The sequence below is a fragment of the Tribolium madens genome, unplaced genomic scaffold (genome assembly GCF_015345945.1).
Source record: "Tribolium madens isolate multiple individuals breed KSU strain unplaced genomic scaffold, Tmad_KSU_1.1 Scaffold_3;HRSCAF=73;Tcas5.2_LG2, whole genome shotgun sequence".
In the NCBI taxonomy this organism is placed as follows: domain Eukaryota; kingdom Metazoa; phylum Arthropoda; class Insecta; order Coleoptera; family Tenebrionidae; genus Tribolium; species Tribolium madens.
The window spans coordinates 14,674,504-14,700,748 of NW_025401006.1; the positions used below are offsets into that span (position 1 = coordinate 14,674,504).

A 26,245-nucleotide genomic window follows, 5' to 3' on the forward strand; every position below is an offset into this window, starting at 1 on the left:
ATTTACTAAAAGTTGTAAAAACGGTTGAAATATGGTTTTCTAGACGTAAAATTACTCGCTGAACACGATTTTGGTGTTGACAAATTTTTACTCTTTTTTAATTTGTAAATTGCGAAAGAACTATACCTCAATGATATAATATTTTGACGGAAACCTATGTAAAATGTTCCGGGGAATCGATTGGCGTCAAGAAAACTGCAAAATTCCTAGCAGTTTTGAAGTTATCAGCGGATTTATATTTTTGATATTTTTGAATTTATCAGAAATTTTCTCGATAACTGTTCATCGTAGAGCACTGAACTTTTTAATATATCATAGAAAATTAAATTTTCTATCCAACGGTACCAAATATAAGAGGTTATCTCCAATAAGTCCGGAGTTATTGCCATTAGACCGCACCGGGTGCCAAAAATCGACCAAAATCTCGACAAAAATCCAAAAAATTTTCAACACTAAAATTGATCCATTTAACGTTTTTTACATTTCTAGAGGTCTTAAGGACTCCATTAAGTGCATAAAACGACATTGGGTCAAGTTTCAAAAATTTTGAATTTTTTGAGTTTTTCAAGATTCTGAACAAAAAATCAATAATTTTAGATTCTTCTTCTTATAAAAAACTAGTACCACATGTAAAATTAACCGGAGAATACGCCAAAAAAACTCATAGTTTTTGAGATATGACTATTTTTTATAAAAAAAAAAACTAAAAATGTCTCTGTACCCGGAAATTATTTTAATCAATTTTCAAACTTTCTTTGCTTTTTATCCTAAGTCTTATAGTTTCGTAGAAAAACGCATTTATAGTTTCACAATTCTTCGTCACAGTGATTTTTTGTAATTTTTTAGAAAAAGCAAATATTTATTAAAAAAAATCAACAATTTTTCATTTTTCAATTGACATTAATTAACGTTTAAAATTTCTCAATTGACAAAAATCAGAACGTCAATCATAATTCCCCATATTTATTCAACATTTTTCAGACGGTTCATGGAGAACTAAAACAACCCTAAGCAAACTCCAAGATTTTCACAATGTTACTATTTACTTGGGCTACGCTAACAATCCATTCGGTGCTTCCTCACCGGCCTTACTTAACAAGAAAAAAACGTACGTTTCACATCAATTAAAAACTTTCAATATTTCGTAATTAATAGTGACTAATGTGTTGTAAAGTTGGTAATGCTTTTAGCCATGTTGATGACCCTCGCCCAAAACGTGGTGTAATCCACCTCTACAACATGGTCAGTTGTGCAACAGGATGTAATCCTCTAATTTACAAGGGTTATGGCTGCTATTGTGGTTTCTTAGGATCAGGATATGCAGTCGATGGCATAGACAGGTAAATCCCCATTTTCCGCCCCGGAAATCCCCTAATTCGACTTACAGGTGCTGCAAAATGCACGATTGGTGTTACAACACTGCTAATTGTCCAATGTATCTCGAATATTTCGTACCGTATTTTTGGAAATGTTACCGGAATCGTCCCTTGTGTGGTAAGTGTCACTAGGGTTTTTAATTTTCTCAAGTTGGTATTACAGCCGTTCCAGAACACCAACGGGGAGGTCCCGGTTCGTGTCCTCAACGATTGTGTGAATGTGACCGTATTTTATCACAGTGTCTTAGTCAATTTCCATGTCCTTCGAAAAGGGCTTTTTGTAGGGCTTCGCCCTGGAGGCTCTTCCAGAATCTCTTCATGGGTTTAGAGTGACATTGACAATTAGTGACATGAATAAATTACTGGAAGTCAAGTTTCAGTTAAAACATACGGTACCAGAATCATCATCGGAAGTCCAAATTGAACTTCCTGATCGAAAACAACAAGAACCCAAAGTTACAATTGTGACTTTCTATACTTCAATTCTAGGAATTGTGATTGGACTTCTAACAACAATTTTGGGCTTCTTATTGTGGTTCAAAGTGATTAATGCAAGGTGATCAACCCGAACAACTCCGACAACCCATCCAAGTACAAAGATGGCGACTTTCTCGAAGACCACTTTGGTGGTACTTGTTGACCATCATTGGTCTAGCTTTAATTTTTATTATTGTAGCCACAGCTGTTGTTGTCACACGAAATAAAAATGTTTGAGAATCACTAGTTTTTTTTTTTGAGTGTCACTGGAAAAGTTTGAACGTCACTGGTCAATAGTCACACGCATGCGCACACGTTACGCAACTGTCACATAATCCAACATTTTTTTAGGTTAAGTCAGTTATTTAAACATGTTAAAAAACGTAAAATTACGTTCTTTGGTCACTTTTGTAAAAATTCGACTCAACCAAAAAAAATAACTGAAAACTGAAATTGAAGAAAACTACGAAATTTGAAAATTGTTTTTAAAACAAGGATAAAATTGTACTGAAATTTTATTGTTTTTGCTTATTTCACAGACTTTTTTCTAAGAAATTAAATAATTGCACAAAAAATGCCAAAATAAAATAGAAAATTGAAAAATTAGATCGAGGTAAAAAAGTAATTAAAAAATTAGGGTAATTTTGGTTTATTTTTTGAATTTAAAGTTTTTTTATACCAAAAAAAAACTAAATAAATTCGCGAGTTTTTAAAATTACAAAATTAAGTTTAAAAAAAATCATAAGTCAAAAAATCTAACCCAAAACAAAGAGGAAATTACAAAATTAGGGTGATTTTGGTTTATCTTTTTAAATCTAGAGTATTTTATACCAAAAAAAACAACTAAATAAGCGAGTTTTTGAAATTTCAAAGTTAAGTCAAAATTTAATTTTTAATTTTTATTATTGTAACCACAGCTGTTGTTGTCACACGAAATAAAAATGTTTGAGAATCACTATTATTTTTTTTTAACAAAAAATTAATTTGTTTGAGTATCACTGAAAAAGTTTGAACGTCACTGGTCAATAGTCACACGCATGCGCACACGTTACGCAACTGTCACATAACCCTACATTTTTTTAGGTTAAGTCAATTATTTAAACATGTTAAAAAACGTTAAATTACGTCCTTTGGTCACTTTTTCTAAATATTCGACTCAACCAGTGGCTAAAGAAACGTCCGATTATGAGAATCGTATCAAGGAATTTGAAAAAATCTCAAATTTACAACAAAAAATCAAGACGAAAAAACCCCAAAGAGCCCCCTTTGTCAAGAATCTCTTTTTGGGGGTGTTTGATACCGACCTTTTAGCCTATCCCGAAATAAGAAACGAGGAATTAAACAATTTAAATAAGAATTTAGAACCGGTTCAAACTTTTCTCCAACAACCAGAAATCAAAAATTGTGATAAAATCACAAGAGATTTTTTGAGAAAAATGTCAAATGAGCGACTTTTGGGGCTCCAAGCGTCGGAATTAATCGGCGGAAGAGACTTATCAATGAGTGAAATGTGTCGTTTTTTTGAAACCATTTCCGAAACGAATTTAAAAAATTCACTAATAAATAACGAAGTTTTGGGGATCCAAACTTTGGTCAAGTTTGGTTCAGATCAATTAAAACGCAAATATTTAGAGAAATTGGTGGGGGGCGAAGCCCTATCGGCGTTTTGCGTCCTTGAACCCCATTCAACAAACATCGAAATTGGGAAAAGGACAGGAGTGAAAAGTCTAGATGGCAAGACTTGGGTAAGTGGGGGTTACCATAGCAACTATGTCAAATGACACAATTTCCACTTCGTATGTAATATACTATTTTCTTAAAATTTCAATTTTTGTTTTAGGTTTTAAATGGGGAAAGAAAATCGGTGTTAAACGGCAGTAATGCAGATTTTTACGTTGTTGTAGCAAACACAGAAAACATCAACAAGGACGAAATAACTGAAAAGAAATTTAGTGTTTTTTTAGTTGAGCGTGATTTTGGGGGAATTACAAGTTCGAGTTGTGGCAGTCATGACTTGTCTGATGTTGTTTTTGACAATATTACAGTTCCACACGGTAGAAATCTACTTTTATTTAAACTAGAATTAATTTTTTTTAATAGAAAACATAATCGGAGGTGAGAATTGTGGAGAACAGATTTTAACAGATATATATCCACAATTTCGGCTCAGTACCGGCCCCATATGTTCCATATTAGTCAAAAATTTAATAAATAATGTTACTCAACATTTCATTAATATATCAAAAAAACCAAACTTGTTGTACGAAACTGACGCAATTCGGACGAAATTAGGACAAGTAAGTGAATTAATTGAATTAAATTAATTTAATTTGATTTAATTCAGCTAACAACTTCGCTTTATGCCATCGACAGTATGGTATATTTTACTTCAAGTCTTGTCGATGATTACGAAAATCAAGACACCGAGTTAGAAACGTCAATTGTAAAGGTAAAAAAAATTAAAACCCTAGACGAGCCGCCCATGTCGCCAAATTCGTATAATTGCCATAGAAACGTATTGTAACCATGGCAACAATAAGGGTTGTCATGGTAACAATGAGAGAATCCAGTGGCGGGTCATTTTTTTTTTAGGTTTTCGCTTCAGAGCAAGCTTTCCTCAATACGTCAACTTGTCTCGATTTAATCGCCCCTGATTCAGTTTTTGCCAATCATTGGTGCAACAAATTCCATTCTGAGGCTTCATCTCAAGTGATTTTGAACGACTCTAATGACAATTTAAAAACTTTGATTGCTTTATTTGGACTTCGTCATGCCGGAGTATGACAATTAATGTTAATTTTTCTTATTTAGTTATATTTTTAGGAGAAAATCAATGATACGATTAAGAAAATTCGAAACCCGTTTTATTATAGTTCTTATATTTTCAAACGTATGTGGACACATCGTCGCATTGCTGAAGATAATCCCAAATTAAATCTATTTTTACATCATTATTTGCACCCATCATCTATATCCGCTGCGCAACATTTGGAGTATGGTGTTTTTTTAGTTTTATTATTTTTTGAGTGTTTTTTTTCAGGTATTGTGTGTTGAGGTTTCAGTACGCCACTGAAACTCTACTAGCCCGTCACGGTGCTGAAATTATACACAAACATCAAGATTTAAGACGTTTAGCTAACGCCATTATTGACATATATGCAATGGTGGCTTGTATAAGTCGCTCCTCACGTTCATATTGCATTGGTTTACAACATGCAGACTACGAAATGGTTTTAGCCAATGCTTTCACATTTGGGGCCCTTGAACGTGTCAAATCTAACCTCAATAAAATTATAGATGGCGCGATTAGTACCAATGACGAGAATTATAGAGTTGTGGCGAAAAGACTATTTGAATTGAAACAGTACTATCCGGTGCATCCCCTAACCCGAAATTTTTAGTTAAATAAATAATATTACTAGACTTGTTATTATTTTTTCATCGCAAACGTATAGGTGGCTGTGACTCGGAGGTTTGTTGCCACACTACTTGATCAAAGATGGCGCAACTATTACTTTAAAAATGTGACAAGAGCCATCTTTGATTTTAATGAATGGATTATTTGTTCATAATTTTAAGGAATTCATTGTCACTCGATTCGGTGAAAAACCCAAATAAACAAACAAATGCGATCAATGCCACTTGATTGCTTGATTCATCAATAATTTCGCTCTCTCCCTCCTCTAATCCGAAAAACACAACGATTGCATTGCAATTATTGATAGAAAAGTACACACGGAAAGATGTGCGCGATTGTGTTTGTGAGAATTTTTATTTAAGTAGGCAACATCGCAGTCCACGTGGACTCGACAAACGCTTGTCATTTGTTTCCTAGGCGTGGTTTAACCCTCATTCTGTGTTGTGATTGGACGGTTAAGGTGTGACGTATGCCACAAACAACCACGTGGGTCTTTCTCTCCCGCCGCTCAACAGTCGCGGCAGATGAGTCCGGACTCGAGGTATAGTCGTATGTGTCGCTTTTCCGCCCTTGTTAAACAATGGATTCGAATTTTCCTCCTCGAATTTGAAAAACGCGAGTGTGCCATGGGATTAAGTGAAGTTTAGTGATAGTGATGAGTAGCTGATAGAGGTGAGAGCGTGACCAACATGTACCCCACCCCTGCAAGGCATCCATCGGCCGCGGTAAGTGGTTGTTTAGGTTTAGGTTTGAGGCCCCCTTTCCCCCACCCCTCCACTACCGACGACGCGTTAAGTCGCTTACCCAAAGCATTAATTGACAATTACCTGGACAAGGTTTTAGCGCCAAATGGAAGAAGGCCTTGATCGTTGTTTTATTTTTACATAACCTCAAATTTTAATTGGCACTATTTGATGACCTAACCTTAGTAATTGGCAGGGGTCGAACAAAAAGGGCGAAAATTCTTAATTATTATTATCAATACTCACATTTTGTAACAAAATGATGCAAATTGTAGCTGAGATGTCACAACACAATTTTTGACGTTTTGACAGTTTTTGAAAATAGCAATACCAACCTTAACTTGGTCAAATTAGATTGCGAAAACATGGACTATTTTATGCAAATTGTGACAAATTTAGTAATTTAAAATTGCAGATGTAACATTTTTCATAAATTAGACCAGATTAGACTTAATTTCGTTGTAAAAATTGACAATTTATTATTTTTTTTAGTGCGATGACAAATGTCACTTGGAAGTGGCTAACGTCAATTAATTTTTTACATAATTGAAATATTTATTTATTTTTGCATTAATTTGAAAAACGTCAATATTATTTAAAAATGCATTTAAAATGTTAAATAACAAAATGAGCTAAGTCTAGGTCTATTTTTGATGTAGAAACGTCACTTGGAAGTATCTAACATCAATTAATTTTATTTGCGTGTAAATGACTGTATTTTTTTACCACAAGTTGGTGTCAAATTTAAAATTTTAGTTTGGCAACCTTGACTTTCAAATTCAAACGTCAAATTTTTATAGGCAATTGTCATTCATTTGCGACGGGTGACTGCTGATTTAGCCGTCACCTGAAACGTTCTGATATAACAAATTTAGAAGGATTACCACTAATTCAGTGTTGCCAATAGATTTTTTTGTCACAGTTATTAATAGTCATCCGGTACAGTTACGGAATTAAAATTTCGATATTCACAATGTAAACTCTAAAACAACCTTTATATTAATAACCTCATTTTTTACTCTTGTCATGATTATGTCATTTTGACTGACAGAAAATTTTAATTATCAAATGTCAGTCATGATGACAGTAAAGTGAACTTTTTGGAGTGACAGAAAAATATTGTCCGAAATTTTAATTCCGTAACTATACATTGTTGAAATATTTGAGTTAAATCAAATAAAATGGAGTAATAGTTGTTTTTTGCAATAATTTGTGCAGTTTTTGGAAAAATGTCAAAATTATTTTAAAAAATCAAGCACCAAATGGCCTTATTTTACGCAGGCTAGACTTATTTTTGCTGTAGAAATTGACAATTTATGTTTTTAGTTCTGTGACAAACGTCACTTGAAAGTGGCTAACGTCAATTTTAATTTTATTTGAGAGATTACAATTACATAATTAAAATATTTAAATTAAATCAAATAAATGTGAGATAATTTTGCTATTTTTGAAAAACGTCAAAATTATTTAAAAAATCCACAGGCTTGAACAACTTAGATCGCGAAACATGAAGCACAAAATGGCTCCATTTTACGCAAACTATGACAAATTCAATGATTTAGAAATACAAATGTCAAATTTTTTATGTCTAGACTTATTTTTCCGGTTTTTTTGGTAGATTTTGACATTTCTTTTAATATTTCTACGACAAACGTCTCTTGGAAGTGGCTAATGTCAAAATTAGAGACTAACTTTTTGCACTTATTTAATATTTATTTATTTCGTCTTGGAGTAGGTATTAATGTGTCTACATCAATAAAATCCATTAATTAACACAAACACATTCGTGTGGCAAAGCGTGAATGCCGGCGTACTTAACAATCAATATTGCACACACAAACACTAAATGTAAACAATTTGTAGGATGTGTGAGGTTAGGTTCATCTAGTACTTATTTACATTTCGAAGTTTGCAAGATTTAGGGAGAAAACCAGTTTTTTTGGGGTTGGTAACTAAAAAATAGCAATAAAAAACGTCTTTGTCCCATTAAAAGTCTTACATAATGATAACCTCACATCGCATTCCACACGATTTGCGTATATGGCTAAAAACCAGTTTTTCACGTCATGTTAATAGTGAACATTGTTGTATTGTAGTGAAAGCAAGAAGTTGAGAGATGTTTTGTAAACTAGTTGCTTGTCAAACACACAAAATGTGCTACTTAATAAATCGTCAAATTACGTGTCAAAAAATACAATCCCAAGGCCAACCAAATTTATCTATATTATTCATGTTAGCTGTAATTATTTAAGCAATTACAACAGCAAACAAGTCGTGTGCTTTGTTTATTGATTAATCAAATGTACAGTTACGGAGTTAAAATTTCGGGCAGTATTTTTCTGACACTTTTACTGTCATCATGACATTTGACATTTAAGTCAAAATGACATAAACATGACAAGAGCAAAAAATGAGGTTATTAATGTACAGGGTGCTGCATTTTGGATGTCCGAATAGGGAATCTCCGAAACTAAGAGGTTTAGCCAAAAACGAGTGATACATTCTGGGGCTCATTTTTTAAGGAAATAATATTGGTGAAAATCGTCTTTTGTTTTCGACTTATAGACAAAAATTGACATTTTAGCGAAATCTAAAAAAATTCATATCTTCGTTATTATAGAAGACACAGATTTGAAATAAAGACATTATATAGGCACTTTTTTACGTAGAATTTAATAATGTAGTTAACAATTTTTTCAGTTGTTTGTTTAGCCGTAATAAGGTAAACTTGTATTTTTTTAAATGGGAATCATAAATGGCTATGTCATTTTTAAAAAGCTTGTTTTTTTCTTATCTAAAAATATATATTTGTAACAAATTATTATAATACATTTTTAGCAAAAAAATATCTTTGATTTTTGTTCGCAGTTGGCCATGAAAAAATGTTGCATCTTCAACTAAAAGGATTTAAACTATATTATATTCAACCAGTGTGACTAATGAAAGAGTTTTCTAAGTACTAAGTGATGAAAAAGATGCAAAATAAATTGTAAATCAACTTATTGGCGACTAATAACATTTCTTTGTTTTTAAACAAGCTAACATTACCATTGCAACTTCTAGTGATACATAAAGTGTTGTAAAAAAACCGCTTTAATTTTTCAATGAAATATATTTTATGACACAAAAATGACGATAAGGCTATTCAAATACCCAAATTCCGTCTATGTCAAAAGTTATTCTACCTCCATTAGATCATCAAAAAAATGTTTTTTCTAATTGTGTTGACTGTTGACACATTTGTTTTTCCTATTTTTGGATTTTTTAAAAATATGTAATAATTTTGTTCTGAGGCGCTCTCATATTTATTCAATGCTTCTACCGTATCGTATTTTTTAAATCTTTGTAATTTTATATATTTTTTTCATCTATTTTACAGTTCACAAAACTCTTATTGAGTATTATTTACACATTTGGAGTGAAATAGTTTTTCCATGACCAACTATTATCACACAAAATATGTATTTAATTTTTTAAGTATAGTTTTAAAAAAATATTTGGTTACAAATATATATTTTTTAGAGCAGAAAAAAATAAGCTTTTCAAAATTGCCATAGCCGCCTATGATGCCCATTTAAAAAAATACAAGTTTATCTTATTACGACTAAACTAATAACTGAAAAAAATTGTTAACAACATTATTAAATTGCTCGTAAAAAGATGTCTTTATTTCAAATCCGTATCTTTTTTTAGATTTCGCCAAAATGTCAACTTTTGTCTGTAAGTCGAAAACAAAAGACGATAGCGGGATGCGGTTTTCACCAATATTATTTTCTCAAAAAATGAGCCCCAGAATGTATCACTCGTTTTTGGCTAAACCTCTTAGTTTCGGAGATTCCCTATTCGGACACCCTGTACACTGTACTGCCCGAAATTTTAAATCCGCAACTGTACAAATTTTCTTAATCTGTTACTAAGAACTCATAAACAAGACGTTTTTAATTACATATTTCATGTTTTGCGTACATTGTCGATAAGTACTTGTTTAAAATATTTTTCAAATTGTTTGTTATCGTTCAGTGTTAATTATTATTTAAAAAAAATAATAATACATTTTCCATTTTCAGACATGGAATAATTAAATGTTTCAAGTTAATGAGCAAAGAAATAAAAATATACGACACGTAATCATCATGCGTTTTATTGTGCGATTAACTTTATCGCTGCTACACAGTGGCTCTAAAAAATTACTTTTTTCCATCATATCTAATTTTCATTAAAACTTTGTGAATAAATTGTGAGGCCTGACAAAAATTGTAGCCGCCTGTCGTTTTGTATTATAGTCGGGAATATACAAAAACCGCTTTATTAAAGTATATATTTATGCATATCAAGGGATAAAGCGCTGTCGGTGGTAACATCTGTACTACCCCAGTATTTATTTGAATTTTTATTTTTTTTTTGATTGAAATAGTGATTAATCTTTCATTTCGAAGGTTATCGTTTATAATAAATGACGGAGTGGCATGTACACAAGTAATTACCGAATCGATAAAGTAAAACTATGTCCTGAATTATTTCAATCATAATCGAATTAACACTGAAACAATCGTTTATAGTTGTTTTAATAGTGTTTGGTTCGATTTTTACTAAAACCATTAGTATAATAATAATTAAAATGCCATTTATTGATGGATAAAAGAGCCGCCGATGCGAACAAATGACTATTTCTAGACGAGGAAAGGTGAAGTAAGCAAGAATCGTGTTCTCACACACCCACTCAACACTATCATAATCATAGATTCAATCACAACGCAAAGAATTACTTTCAGTTTTTAAAAATGAAACTATTTTTATTCATCATTTTTTTTTTTTCAAAACGCTGACTTTAACTTTTATGTAATTCTCGCGAAAATGCGACTTGTCGTTTCAAGGAAGCCGACCGTTGAAACAATGACTTTTACAACCTTTAACCTTTGAGTAATAAAAAATGATTTGAGCAATAGTTTTAATTGCACTGACAACAAATTTACCAAAAAAAGGAACTAAAATACTACATAAAAAAAACTATGTAAAATGTTTTGGGAAATTGATTGGCGTCAATTTTTGACATGTCAATAACTGCGTCATCGGACGATGATCTTTGTTTCATAAGTGTTTTTCAATGATACCACCGAGTTATGACCGGATATACGCCATTTTCATAAAAATCGAAAAAGTCAAAAATAACCAAATCTTATCAAAAACTCACAGTTTATGTAAAATGATGTTTATGCAAACCGTTTTTACCTACTTCTAATAGTCTTCCAGTTATAACTTTTTTTAATGTAAAATTTTAAAAATCTGGAACCGGAAATCCGGTTTTTTCTATTCGATAAATAATCAAAAGTACATTTTGACGGTATTTTGATTCTTGCTGTAAGTATTATAGTTTCCGAGAAAAATGTGGTTAAAGTTTAAAAATCCAAAATTGAAATGTAAAATGTTCCGAGAAGTCGATTGGTGTTCATATAACCCAATCTTTTCAAAAATCGATATTTTATGTAAAATGATTCGGGGAATTCACCTGTGCACACCGTTTTTTCCTACTCCTGATAGTTTTTGAGTTATGAATTCTTTTAATGTAAAATTTTACAAGTCTCTGTAACTGGAACCGGAAATCGGAGCTACTTCCGGTTTTCTCTATTCGATAGATAATCAAAAGTACATTTTGACGGTATTTTGATTCTTGCTGTAAGTATTATAGTTTCCGAGAAAAACGTGGTTAAAATTTGAAAAATCCAAAATTGAAATGTAAAATGTTCCGAGAAGTCGATTGGTGTTCATATAACCCAATCTTTTCAAAAATCGATATTTTATGTAAAATGATTCGGGGAATTCGCCTGTGCAAACCGTTTCTACCTACTCCCGATTGTTTTCAAGTTATGAATTTTTTTAATGTAAAATTTTAAAAGACTTTGTAACCGGAACCGAAAATTGGAGCTACTCCCGGTTTTCTCCATTCAATAGATAATCAAAAGTACATTTTGACGGTGTTTTGATTGTTGCTGTAAATATTATAGTTTCCGAGAAAAAAATCCAAAATCCAAATGTAAAATGTTCCGAAGAGTGGATTGACGTTCATATAACACAATCTTCTCAAAAGTCGATATTTTATACAAAATGATATGGGGAATTCACCTGTGCCAACCGTTTTTAGCTACTCCCGATAGTTTTCGAGTTGCGAATTTTTTTATGTAAAATGTAAAAATCTTTTTAAACGGAACCGGAATTCGGAGCTACTCTTGGTTTTCTTTATTCGATAAATAATCACTTTGACGGTATTTTGATTCTTGCTGTAAGTATTATAGTTTCCGAGAAAAACGTGGTTAAAGTTTGAAAAATACAAAATTGAAATGTAAAGTGTTCCGAGAAGTGGATTGGTGTTCATATAACCCAATCTTCTCAAAAGTCTATATTTTATGTAAAATGATTCGGGGAATTCACCAGTGCAAACCGTTTTTACCTATTCCCGATTGTTTTCAAGTTATGAATTTTTTTGATGTAAAATTTTAAAAACTTTGTAACCGAAACCGGAAATCGGAGCTACTCCCGGTTTTCTCCATTCAATAGATAATCAAAAGTACATTTAGACTGTGTTTTAATTGTTGCTGTAAGTATTATAGTTTCCGAGAAAAACGTGGTTAAAGTTTGAAAAATACATAATTGAAACGTAAAGTGTTCCGAGAAGTGGATTGGTGTTCATATAACCCAATCTTCTCAAAAGTCGATATTTTATGTAAAATGATTCTGGGAATTCACTTGTGCAAACCATTTTTACATACTCCACATAGTTTTCGAATTATATTTTTTTTTAATGTAAAATGTAAAAGTCTCTGTAACCGAAACCGGAAATCGGAGCTACTCGCGGTTTTCTCCATTCAATAGATAATCAAAAGTACATTTTGACGGTATTTTGATTCTTGCTGTAAGTAATTTAGTTTTCGAGTAAAATATAGTTAAAGTTTGAAAAATACAAAAATGAAATGTAAAATGTTTTGAGAAGTGGATTGGTGTTCATATAATCCAATCTTTTCAAAAGTCGATATTTTATGGAAAATGATTCGGGGATTCCGCCTGTGTACACCGTTTTTACCTACTCCTGATAGTTTTTGAGTTATGAATTTTTTTTAATGTAAAATAAAAGTCTCTAACCGGTTTTCGCCATTCGATTTCGATAAAAGTACATTTTGACGATTTTTTTTTGTTGCTAAAATTTAACAAATCCAAAATCGAGCCGTAAAATGTTCCGAGAAGTGTATTGACCTTCACATAACCCCCAAAGAAGTTGTTTTTGCGCACCACTGAGCATATTTCCTTCAATATCGATTCGTATATCAGATTATATTTCTATAAATGGTGCTGCCGACGACCGCTTTTGTATTCTCTAACGCCCATTTCATCCCATCGTTCGTTTTATTATGCCTTTTAATGCTTTACCGGCCTATCAATTCGTTATAATCATTGATGGTAGAGGTACATGTTTACATTAAACTCGTCTACTTCCGATTCCAAAATTAAACTCGACTATTTCGAGATGTGTGATGCTTCTTTTTTTATTTACAACAACATAACATACACCAGGATTTTACTTCCTTTTGTTTCAAACTCCCGGATGATTAATGACACCAACTCGAGTGGATTCTATCATATCTCATAGACGATCAATATTTAGATTACAACAATTCAAGGACGGGAAAAAAATTACAAAAATGTTATTTCACAAATCATCTCTGCTGTAATCAGGGGCGGATCCAGGAATTAATTTTGGGGGGGGCTATCTAAAATTTTTTTAAATGATGAGGGTAGGTATACAGTGAGCGGCAAAATTATAGAATAATCTTATTAATTAAAACTGAAAATATTTTGTTTTGGAAAAATGCTCGAACAGGTCAATTTTCTTTTTAACAAATACAAAATTTTTAACTTGATTTAAAATTGTATCTTTGTTTTTTATTGATATTATTTCACTTTTTGGATATTTTTTTTTTAACTTTATGTAATACATAATATTTTGGTGTTGCCATTTCGACATTTATCTATCGAATTCGCTTAAAATTAAAAAAAAATGTCGTTGCCGTCATTACCCAAAAACCAAAAAGTGTAGAATTTTAAAACAAGTTGGAAATTGTGTATAAGGTGTTCTAGCGAGTTGGTAAAGTTTATTATTTAAAGAGATATAAACTTAATTTAATTAGATACCTAAGATGTGGCCCAAAGAAAATTACAATTGATGATTTCTTTTTAATTTAGTAAAAACTAAGGGAGTATCGAGAGATCAAAATAATTTGTCCTTGTATCCGAAAACGTATGTCCTGTGCGTATGTCTGTGAAACGTCAAATAAAATGACAAGTGAAAAGGTAAAATTCCATGATCAAAAAGATAACTAAATTTATGATTTACTTTAAAAAAAGAACGGTCTTATTATTATACATCGGCGACTAATTCCAGCCCATTTTTCCGTTTTCAACTTGTCATTTTATTTGACATTTCACGTGCAGTTAGTTCAAAAACAGACATACGTACAGTTGGGGAATTAAAAATTCAGGCAGTTAGTATTTTTCTGTCACTTTAAAAAGTTCAATGTAAACTACCTTTTACTGTCATCATGACTGACATTTGACAATTAAATTTATTTTTATTTGTTGTTAAATTTGTTAATTAAACAATTTGTCTGTCTTAGGAAATTTATTAAGATCWGCTGCCTACCCGTTATTARGCCACAAATCACTATTTTTGAAAGTAAATAAGTCAAAATGACYTAAATACGACAAMAGTAAAAAATGAGGTTATTAATATAAAGGTTGTTTTAGAGTTTACATTATGAAAATGACAGTACTGCGCGAAATTTTAATTCCGAACTGTACGTTTTCGGATCCAAAAATGACAACAAATTATTTTGATCTCTCGGTATATGTATGATTTGTATTAATAAGTGTGATTTAAAAAGAATTCTAATGTTTTTATTTAAAAAACTTTAGGTAATAAGGTTTTTATATTAAGATTTAAATATAAAAAAATTGAAGCTTTTTCTGGCCCCCTGGATCCGCCCTTGGTTGTAATGATGACGTATCAGTGCTTCATTGGTGTAAATTGCAACTAAAATTAATAATAATTAATCACTATTCCAGAGACATTCAAACGTTATATATCATTTTCTTTCCATCCGTTTATTTTTGCCAAGATCGCGCTTTTGTCCATTAACTCTTTCGCAGTCTTTGTCTTACGGAATTTAACACGACGACGACACGGTTCATTCCTCTTTTATATTATACTAAAGTCGACCGCTTCATTCCTTGCATTCGTTTAGTAATTACACACAGAGATTATGCATATATCAGCTTTTCTTTCTTATCAATGAAAGACAATCTCAAACCACACAATACCACCTAATTAACCATCACTGATCAGATAATTACTGAGCATTGTGAGAAGAATATGCATTTCTTATTCATATCGAAAAAATCACCAAATAAAGTATGTTGCGAGTTGATACGTTTGCTAGGTGGCCGATTATAATACAGTGTTTTTTTTGTTGCAATTTGAGACATATATTAAGTTGTTGAATTAATTACCGGCTTTGGGGGTTAAGTGGATTGAACTTTTCTCGTAGTTGTCACTCGAGTTACACGTTATAGAATAACAGTTTGTAGGCAAAAATTCTAATTATGTTATACAGGGTGTCCCAAAAATAAGTTAGATACAAACTTGTGTTTTTTTTTAATGAAACACCGTATGTTTAATTTAAATTAAAAGCTGTAGCAATTTTTTATTTGCTTGTGTATCAAATTACATGTTTTTTTTTTTGTAAAATTACACTTTTGTATTCATTTATTTCATAATATTTACACTTGCAAAATAAAGCTTTTTTAATTAAATTTAATGGTGAAGCTTAAAGTTGAAAAGGTTTTCTGGGGTAGATTTATTTGTAAGTTTCGTTAAACTTCATCGTTTTTTTTACAATAAAATTACATTTTTGTTTTTATTTATAAAAGTTTATTTCGTAATTTGTGAACTTGCAAAATAATTAATTTAATGAATTTGTTATGAAGGAAATTTGGTGAAAAAATCCGTTTTTGACTGAAACACCATTAAAACGCTTTCTTAAATCTTAAAAAAAACAGAATTTAGTTTAAAAATGTCGCCGCATTTTGTGTTTTTTTGGCATATTTTTTGACGAAATTTATAAGTGGCTTGAAAAAGCAAAAATAACACAATTTTTGGTCGAATTTTGTGTTTTTTCTTCTCCACAAAAATTATTAGTGAAAAAAATTGTTGAAAACGTCGAAAACTGAGCAATACTAGAGTAAATCGGGAAGAAATGAAATACGGGAGTTCTAAGTTCCAAAGTCCATCTATCCCATTGATCGATTTCTCCCGTATTTACTCTATTAATGTTTTTGTTGGTTACTTCTATTTGCACAAAAATTATTATTACCTATATATATATATACAGGGTGTCCCAGCGAGTTCAAAAAGTCCATTAGTGACAATATCTGAACATTCTTGATACTATGGCAACCATAATATTATAAATTAAAAAAGTTGTAAATACTGAAATTTGAATTATTTTATTGTAAAAATAAGAAATAATGGTTTTAGTTTAACACAGGTGTGATTATTAAGTGATATTTCTTCCATCTCTTGTGCAACTGTGCACTTTTTGGCTTCTGAAACAATACTATTTTTTTTTTTTATGTTTAACGTTAAATATCTTTTTAGTGATTAATTATAAACACTTAAAAGTAAATAATTTTAGAAAGACAATTTAATAATCTTTTAAATGCAAAAACAATAAATAGGGTGTTTCATTTAATTTTTTTAAGTTATTGAACTTTTAACAAACGCCTTCATTTTTTTATCTTTGCAAATGCAACACACTAAAAAAAATGTTACAACCTTATAGCTTGTACCTATTTCTTTGCGGTAGTAAAAAATATTTCTAGATGTCTTAGTTTTTGTGTAATAAATTTTTAAAAAGTGCATGTTTTCGTCAAAAAACCGTCTTATTTTTAAAACTAAGCAAAATCGACCAATAAAAAGTTTATTGTCATAAAAATCTACATCCAAAAACGCTAATATATGGTGTTTCATTGAAAAAACACAAGTTTGTATTTTAACTTATTTTTGAGACACTCTGTATAGTTGAAAATAATTTTAGGCTAGAACAAATTTTTTCTTATTTCTGCAAAGAAGAAAGTACAGAACTTAACTTATCAAATTATGTTTTTTTTTTGTAAAATTACAATTTTGTATTCATTTATTTCATAATATTTACACTTGCAAAATAAAGCTTTTTTAATTAAATTTAATGGTGAAGCTCAAAGTTGAAAAGGTTTTCTGGGGTAGATATATTCCTAAGTTTCGTTAAACTTCATCGTTTTTTTACAATAAAATTACATTTTTGTATTTATTTATAAAAGTTTATTTCGTAATTCTTGAACTTGCAAAATAATTAATTTAATGAATTTGTTATGAAGGAAATTTTGTAAAAAAATCCGTTTTTGACTGAAACACTATTAAAAGGCTTTCTAAAAAACAAAAATAATGTAATGTTCGGCTCAAATAGATAATTTTTCAGTCTGTTTTAGTGTAATTTAAAAAAAAAACAGAATTTAGTTCAAAAATGTCGCTGCATTTTGTGTTTTTTTGGCATATTTTTTGACGAAATTTATAAGCGGCTTGAAAAAGCAAAAATAACACAATTTTTGGTCGAATTTTGTGTTTTTTCTTCTCCACAAAAATTATTAGTGAAAAAAAAATGTTAAAAACATTGAAAACTGAGCAATTCTAGAGTAAATCGGGAAGAAATGAAATACGGGAGTTCTAAGTTCCAAAGTCCATCTATCCCATTGATCGATTTCTCCCGGATTTACCCTATTAATTTTTGTATTGGTTACTTCTGTTTGCACAAAAATTACTATTATCTAGTAAATATATACAGGCTGTCCCAGCGAGTTCAAAAAGTCCATTAGTGACCTTCAAATAATAAAATAAAAAAGTATGGGACATTGATAGATACTAATCTAGTTCATCGCCTAAAATTATTTTCAACAATACAAAATTATGTTTGTATTGTACCTTCTTCTTTGCGGTAATAAAGAAAAATTCTAAATGTCTTAGTTTTTGTGTAATAAATTTTAAAAAGTGTCAAAATCTACATCCAAAAAACATATGGTGTTTCATTTAAAAAAAACACAAGTTTGTATTGTAACTTATTTTTGAGACACGCTGTATAGTTGAGAATAATTTTAAGCGATGGACTGGATTAGTATCTATCATTGTCAATGTAAGGTCACTAATGGACTTGGCTGGGACAGCCTGTATTTGCATTCATTCAACCAACACACCGAATTGGATATAAATCTCAATGCAGTGGATTTTTATATATGAAAGCAAAGAGATGCAAATCAACATTTTTCCAACCTGCAGTCCATGACGTCAATAACGTTTTAAATTGGATTTCAGATTTATCTCCTGTATACACAATATGCATGCGGGTATTGTTAAATATGAGGGACCTGATATGTCTAGCTCAAAAACATATAAATAAGATAGATAGATGCGTCGTTCCATTTTTCAGCTAGCCTGAAACACTAGTCGATAAAACACGGTTTTTTTTTCTTCTTTCGTTTTTTGAAATCAAAAATAATATCCTGAAATGCAATCAGGGAATTCATGAAAGCGTATGAAAATTAATACCTCCACTTGAGGAGATTGCGCATTCATCTCGTATTCAAGAGGATATGACGTCACTAACGGAACACATCGATCGCAAATTAGATATCTGATGACAAGTGTGAATGATATTAAGCGAATTGTTTTCGACGCAACGAGATGACAAAATTTTATTTTTCTAGGAATCTTAGTGTTTTATTTCAAAAACTAATTGCGACAAGTTAAGTGTGTTGTAAATCACGCAAATAGTTACTAAGTCACCGAAATTCGAAAATTAAGTAACAACAACGTTACAATAATAACAAGAAAACTAAATCTTGACGAGAGAAAATGTAGTTTTTCCCACGCCAAAATCCATAATTCATTTGGATCGTGACTGGCATTCTTTATCGCGTCCGAAGCATCCAGTTCCTCAATTAGAAAGGAAAAGACTTCAACTACAAAGGTGCAAGCGCGAGTTCAAACTTTGTGTTTTATACAGGGTGTCCTGAAACCATTATTGATCTTTAAATGGTAAAATTTTAAAAAATGTATAGGATAGATACTAATCTAGTTCATCTCCTAAAATTATTTTCAACTATATAGCGTGTCTCAAAAATAAGTTACAATACAAACTTGTGTTTTTTTAAATGAAACACCATATGTTTCTTAGCGTTTATAAATGTATATTTTTATCAAAATGTATTTAAGTTAAACTTTAATTGGTCGATTTTGCTTAGTTTTAAAAATAAGACGGTTTTTTTTGACGAAAACATGTACTTTTTAAAATGTATTACGCAAAAACTAAGACATCTAGAAATATTTTTTTTTACTACCGTAAAGAAGAAGGTACTAGCTATAAGGTTGTAACATTTTTTTAGTATGTTGCATTTACAAAGATAAAAAAATGAAGGCGTTTGTTAAAAGTTCAATAACTTAAAAATTTTAAATGGAACACCCTATTTATTGTTTTTGCATTTAAAAGATTATTAAATTGTCTTTCTAAAATTATTTACTTTTAGGTGTTTATAATCAATAACTAAAAAGATATTTAACGTTAAACATTAAAAAAAAAAATTACTATTGTCTCAGTAGCCAAAAAGTGCACAGTTGCACAAGAGATGGAAGAAATATCACTTAATAATCACATTTGTGTTAAACTGAATCCATTATTTTTTATTTTTACAATAAAATAATTCGAATTTCAGTATTTATAACGACTTTTACAATCTCTGGATAAATCAACGGATAAGTGATCCGTGGTGGAATTACTATGTTTGTCATAGTATCAACAATGCTCAGATATTGATAATCATTGTTGCTACGTTAATATTGAATGTTAAATATCTTTTCATTTATCAATTGTAGACATTAAAAGTTTATTTTTTTAGATAGACAATTTATCAATTTATTAGATGCAAAAATAAAAAATAGGGTGTTCCATTAAAATTTTTCAAGTTATTTAACTTTTAACAAACTTCTTATTTATTAGTCTTTACAAATGCAAAACACTAAAAAATTGCTACAGCTTTAAATTGTGTACTTTCTTCTTTGCAGAAGTAAGAAAAAATTTGTTCTAGCTGTCTTTTGTGTAATAAATTTTTTAAAAGTAAAAATCGACTAATAAAACTTTAGCGTAAAAACATTGTTTTAAAAGGCTACATCCAAAAATTCAAAAAAACATACGGTGTTTCATTTAAAAAAACACAAGTTTGTCTTGTAACTTATTTTTGGGGCAAACTGTATAATTAAAAAAGGTGATGCACTATCATTGTGCTATAATTTTACTATTTAAAGGTCACTAATGGACTTTTTCAACTCGCTGGGACAGCCTGTATGTGTTGTTTCATCCAGACTTAAACTCTCCCATCTCGTGTCCATTTTTGTGGTCAAATTGATTTTTATTAGTTGCGTCGTATTTACTCATCTTGTTCTCTTCAAACACAAAGTTTATGCAAGTGAATTGGGGACGAGCCGGGAGGTCTGGAGTCTTGTTTACACAACTTGCGCAATAAAAGTGGAAACAGAACAAACAGTAAAATCGTTTAGTGAGGGAGTTAAGTTGCAACCTCCACGATAATTACTTACTTTGGGAGGAGAAGACAAAAATTTTCTACCCCCTCCACACACACACACACACACACAAACGTGATTAAATTTGAAATTCATGAATGAAAGGGTGCTAGAGGAGGACTCGTGTCCGCTTGTGCATCTGTCAAGTGAGGGATCGAGATGCAGCTGTGGTGCTAATATCGGAATACACAAATTCATACTCTTAACGTTTCGATGGGGGTTTTAGAGTCACCCTGTAAAATTTTATGAAAATAACTCAAGTAGCCTGTGAATGAATTTTAATTTTTATCATGAAACTTTATCACCCTGTATGTTCTGTTTTTGACAAATTAGTGTTATTTCTCGATGTAGAATATGTGATTGTGATTTTTCACAAACTAATTGTTTGATACACCTTGTACAGGGTGTCTCACCTAAGACTTTCGGATTTAATATCTCTATTATTTATTAACGAAATTTAAAATGTAGAGAATTTACAATGTAGAAAATGTACTTTTTAAAAATGCTAAATTACTTAAAACTGATATTAAATTGTTAATCGCCAATAAAAAATGCCATAAGCAAAAATCAGAGGTCTCGCTTACAAGAAAAAAGAATAAAATTGTGTAAAAAGTGGCTGAAGATGCAAAAACATAGACGGCTATAAAAAAGGACGATATTACCGAAAATGTTACTTGGAAACTTTGATAATTTTTTTTCAAAAATTAAGTCAAAATTTTAACAACATAATCGATTTATTTCTGCTGATTGAGAGTTCATTTTTTTGTAGGAGTCTATTTTTTAGTGTTTGCGTAATATTTAAGCGTTTTTTAGGAAAACAAAATAAAAAAATTGCAGAATTAGAGTCAATTTTCTATGAATTCAATGAGAAATTTAAAAAATTTTCAACAAAGAGAAACAGTTGTAAAATTATTCTTGAAAATTGCAAAATTAGGATTGGGATATTTTGCTAAAAGACAAAAATAGTTAAAAAAAATCGAAAAATACACAAAATTTTAGAGATTTTGCCACAACAAGGTAAAAAATTGCAAAAGTAAGTCTGAAACGCGTTATATTCCATTTTATAAAAGTCTGTCGGTTTAAAACATTTTTACTGAGAAAAGTTAAAAGTAAATTCGAAATGTTTTGCAACAACATTATAAAAAATTGTAAAATTACATAACAAAACTATGAATTTTTATATAAAAAATAGAAAAAAAAATAGCAAATTAGGTTTAAAAATTCAATAAGAAAAACGCAAAATACGAACTATTTTACAAAAAAAAAGAATGAAAATTGCAATATTAAGATAAAATGCGTTATATTCCCTTCTTTGTTAAATAAGGCAAAAAATAGATTAAGAATTCGTTATTTTCGCCGATTTTAATAACTTCAGAGTGTTTTCCACCAAAAAACTCACAAAATTTTACAGATTTCGTCAAAACAAAGCAAAAAAGTGCAAAAACCTTACCGAAATGCGTAATATTTTAATGGATTTAAGCGTTTTCTAGCAAAACAAAATAAAAAAATTGCAGAATTAGTCAATTTTCTAGAATTCAATGAGAAATTTAAAAATTTTCCAACAGAGAGAAACAGTTGTAAAATTATTCTTGGAAATTGCAAAATTAGAATTGGGATGTTTTCTTTGCTAAAAGAAGACAAAAATAGATTAAAACAAAACGAAAAAACACAAAATTTGAGAGATTTTGCCACAACAAGGTAAAAAATTGCAAAAGTAAGTCTGAAACGCCTTATATTCCATTTTATAAAAGTCTTTCGGTTTAAAGCATTTTTACTGAGAAAAGCTGTTAATTCGAAATGTTTTGCAAAAACGGAATAAAAACTTGTAAAATTACATAACAAAACTATGAATTTTAATATAAAAAAAAGTTCAAAACAATAGAAAAAAAATTATCAAATTAGGTTTAAAAATTCAATAAGAAAAACGCAAAATACAAACTATTTTACAAAAAAAAGAATAAAAATTGCAATATTAAGATGAAATGCGTTATTTTCCTTTCTTTGTTAAATAAGGCAAAAAATACGTCAAGAATTCGTTATTTTCGCCGATGATAACTTTAGAGTGTTTTCCATAAAAAAACTCACAAAATTTTACAGATTTCGTCAAAACAAAGCAAAAACGTAACCGAAATGCGTAATATTTTAATGGATTTAAGCGTTTTCTAACGAAACAAAATAAAAAAATTGCAAAATTAGAGTCAATTTTCTATGAATTCAATGAGAAATTTAAAAATTTTCCAACAGAGAGAAACAGTTGTAAAATTATTCTTGGAAATTGCAAAATTAGAATTGGGATATTTTCTTTTCTTTGCTAAAAGAAGACAAAAGTAGATTAAAACAAAACGAAAAAACACAAAATTTGAGAGATTTTGCCACAACAAGGTAAAAAATTGTCAAAGTAAATCTGAAACGCGTTATATTCCATTTTATAAAAGTTTTTCAGTAAAAGCATTTTACTGAGAAAAGCTGTAAATTCGAAATGTTTTGCAAAAACGGAATGAAAAATTGTAAAATTATATGTATAACAAAACATTTTGTTAATGTAGTAACACAAATTATAGTAATAGTAATAATAATAAAACTATGAATTTTTATATAAAAAAATTCAAAAAAATTGAAAAAAATTATCAAATTAGGCTTAAAAATTCAATGCGTTTTCATTAAGAAAAACGCAAAATAGGAACGATTTTACCAAAAAAGGAATAAAAAATTGCAATATTAATATTAAGATGAAATTTGTTATTGTTAAATAAGGCGAAAAATAGGTCAAGAATTCGTTATTTTCGCCGATTTTGATAACTTTAAAGTGTTTTCCACTAAAAAAACTCACAAACAAAAAAGTGCAAAAACGTAACCGAAATGCGTAATATTTTAATGGATTTAAAAAATTGCAGAATTAGAGTCAATTTTCTAGAATTCAATGAGAAATTTAAAAATTTTCCAACAGAGAGAACCAGTTGTAAAATTATTCTTGGAAATTGCAAAATTAGGATTGGGATATTTTCTTTTCTTTGCTAAAAGAAGACAAAAAGAGAAAAAAAAACGAAAAATGCACAAAATTTGAGAGATTTCACCACAACAAGGTAAAAAATGGCAAAAGTAAGTCTGAAACGCGTTATATTTCATTTTATAAAAGTCTTTCAGTAAAAGCATATTTACTGAGAAAAGGTGTAAATTCGAAATGTTTTGCAAAAACGGAATAAAAAATTGTAAAATTACATAACAAAACTATAAATTTTTATATAAGAAAAGTTCAAAAAGTAGAAAAAAATTACCAAATTATGTTTAAAAATTCAATAAGAAAAACGCAAAATACGAACTATTTTACAAAAAAAAAGAATAAAAACTGCAATATTAAGATGAAATGCGTTATTATTAAATAAGACGAAAAGTAGGTCAAGAATTCGTTATTTTCGCCGATTTTGATAACTTTAGAATGTTTTCCACCAAGAAACTCAAAATTTTACAGATTTCGTCAAAACAAAGCAAAAAAGGTACAAAAACGTAACCAAAATGCGTAATTTTTTAAATGGATTTAAGCGTTTTCTAGCTAAACAAAATAGAAAATTGCAAAATTAGAGTCAATTTTCTACGAATAAAATTATATTTAAGGTGGAGATTCATAAAAATTCATTGGCAAATAACAGAGGTATTAGACCCGAAAGTCTTACATGGGCCACCCTGTACAAGTTTAGAAAGCAAAAATTGAATTGTGTCATTAATTGCGTGCTTTATGAATATTCAATTTTTTTTTATTTATGAACAAAGCGTTCGATTTCTAACGCATCTAAATGCAAATTACCAAAAAGAAAAACTGTGAAAATCAAATTCCATATAGTATATATTCGTACGTGAGCGATGTGTATATGGGGTAAAAAAAAGTGTCAGTTTTTATTGATTCGTATGTCGTGCGCGAAGAGAACGACCCCCTCCTCTCTCACCCTTCGTGGACACTCTTTGACGCTGTTTATCCTGTATCTGTACAATAATTGGTTGCGCAGAGCTCTTCAAGCTCATTCACCACGTTTACACAATGCTTTTACCCTCAGACTCTTCTTCTATTTATTTGCTTTAGTGTTTCGAATGTTTTTCATTACACATATGCCAAAAATCGTCTCAAATTAAGACAATTTTTGATAAAATTAATTAATCATTTCGGTGTTTGAGAGCCAAGGGGAAGAGAAAAGAAATGGGAATAAAAGTATCCCTTTTGTGAGGGTCGTAAGGTGACAAAAGTGCTATTTGGATAATACCGAGGATCCAGGGGGGGACTGAATCAAACCAATTAGAACACATGTTCATTAAATTTTTATTTTTTTTTCAAAGAGGGGGAGAGAAATTAAATTAATTAATTCATACCGCAAGACAAGTGTCTAAATCGAGAAAATGTAAGAAAAGCGCCGACTATTAGCGTGGCAGTTTTCAAATATCTCGCTGTTGGCTTGCCGCCAACAAACTTCATTTATATTAGAGCATATTCGAGGTTAAATTTTAAATGAAAACTTAGTAACACGATGATAAAATTTCAATTCTTGAATTTTGACAAATAAAACGACAAAACAACGTAATTACCTCCACAAACCATTATCGGATTAAAACGGCAAATTTCGCTCAAAAACTTTCCGAGGTGTTTTGCAAATAAAAGCTGTTCCAGACGAACAAAAAATACACTTTTTTACACGTTTGTCACCCTCTAATCGAACACCGAAATTTTAACAATTAATGCTTTAGTGTTTGTCCCAAATTGCAGTGTTTAGTATTGTCGTATCAACAAGAAATTACTATCTAGGATTTAGGGATCTTTGTGACTAAAGTTTGTTTTTTCCTTTAATGAAAATTACCAAGTCAAAATTTTGGTGAAAAAATTGGTAGTAGCTTTGTCCCTAGAAATTTTGTTAAAAAATTATGGTTATGTTTTCAAATTAAGATGTCAAAATTTTGACTTTTGTTAATAAGGCTCGGATTATATGCAAAATGCGTATTTGTTATTAAGAGGTATATCAACAAAATTGTAAGTTTTCTATGCATATCTAAGGTTTTTTGATTAAAATAAGCCAATTAAAAAATGCATATTTGTGCATATTTTTTTAAATCACAAATTTCCATTAAAAATTTCAGGTCAAGTTAAAAATTGGACAGTTTAAGAAAAATAGGTTAAAAAGAAAACCGATAATTCGTAAGCCCGACTCAAAAAATTAGTATCCTGCTGAGTGTTTTCTTTTTAAATTCGTTTTATACAGGGTGAATATAAAGTATGGAACCAAGCGGTTTTTTAAAATCATTTGTCTCCAGAAAATAACAATTAATATAAATTAAAGTAAAATAAAAAATGTGATCGTATTTTGAGAACGACATTTTGTTTTGTTTTTGAGTTATGCGATTTTGTTTGTGAAAATTGCAATTTATGTCATTTTTTTTAAAGTGAAACTTTTATTCCATCGCCGTGTTTCCTTTTTAAATTTATTTGATACAGGGTGAAGTTTTTTTTAATTATGTGCTCCCAGAAAATAATACTTAATGT

At 30.0% G+C, this 26,245-nt stretch overlaps 3 protein-coding genes across 9 annotated transcripts in view; all 3 read left to right on the forward strand.

The window, feature by feature from the left end:
• The window catches only part of LOC123007932 (basic phospholipase A2 PA-12A), a 5,616-nt gene extending 3,546 nt beyond the window's left edge, over positions 1–2,070 (forward strand). The window contains exons 2-6 of one of the 4 annotated variants that reach the window (XM_044403453.1): positions 982–1,108; positions 1,191–1,340; positions 1,388–1,494; positions 1,540–1,705; positions 1,757–2,070. In XM_044403453.1, the coding sequence (XP_044259388.1) occupies positions 982–1,108; positions 1,191–1,340; positions 1,388–1,494; positions 1,540–1,705; positions 1,757–1,760 (554 nt within the window). In that variant the 3' untranslated portion in view covers positions 1,761–2,070. Of the gene's footprint in view, positions 1–981; positions 1,109–1,174; positions 1,341–1,387; positions 1,495–1,539 lie in introns of all 4 variants that reach the window. The other 3 variants (XM_044403456.1, XM_044403455.1, XM_044403454.1) reach the window with 3 other exon arrangements.
• An 829-nt stretch (positions 2,071–2,899) lies between these two features.
• On the forward strand, positions 2,900–5,276 carry LOC123007923 (complex I assembly factor ACAD9, mitochondrial). Its single transcript, XM_044403436.1, has 7 exons — positions 2,900–3,598; positions 3,694–3,907; positions 3,954–4,150; positions 4,198–4,302; positions 4,446–4,631; positions 4,677–4,846; positions 4,894–5,276. The coding sequence occupies exons 1-7, from the start codon at positions 2,957–2,959 to the stop codon at positions 5,252–5,254; spliced, it is 1,875 nt and encodes a 624-aa protein (XP_044259371.1). The 5' UTR covers positions 2,900–2,956; the 3' UTR covers positions 5,255–5,276.
• Positions 5,277–5,789: 513 nt separating this feature from the next.
• Positions 5,790–26,245, forward strand: part of LOC123007919 (protein groucho-like) — a 41,419-nt gene continuing 20,963 nt past the window's right edge. For all 4 annotated transcript variants that reach the window (XM_044403428.1, XM_044403429.1, XM_044403431.1 and 1 more), the window contains exon 1: positions 5,790–5,996. In XM_044403428.1, coding sequence (XP_044259363.1) covers positions 5,961–5,996 — 36 coding nt within the window. In that variant the 5' untranslated portion in view covers positions 5,790–5,960. The remainder of the gene's footprint in view (positions 5,997–26,245) is intronic.

Coding starts and splice junctions, on each gene's coding strand:
- LOC123007923 (XM_044403436.1), top strand. CDS start 2,957: ATGTTAAAAAACGTTAAATTACGTCCTTTGGTCACTTTTTCTAAATAT. Junction 4,303..4,445: donor TAGAAACGTCAATTGTAAAG/GTAAAAAAAATT, acceptor TTTTTTTTTTAG/GTTTTCGCTTCAGAGCAAGC. Junction 4,847..4,893: donor TCCGCTGCGCAACATTTGGA/GTATGGTGTTTT, acceptor GTTTTTTTTCAG/GTATTGTGTGTTGAGGTTTC.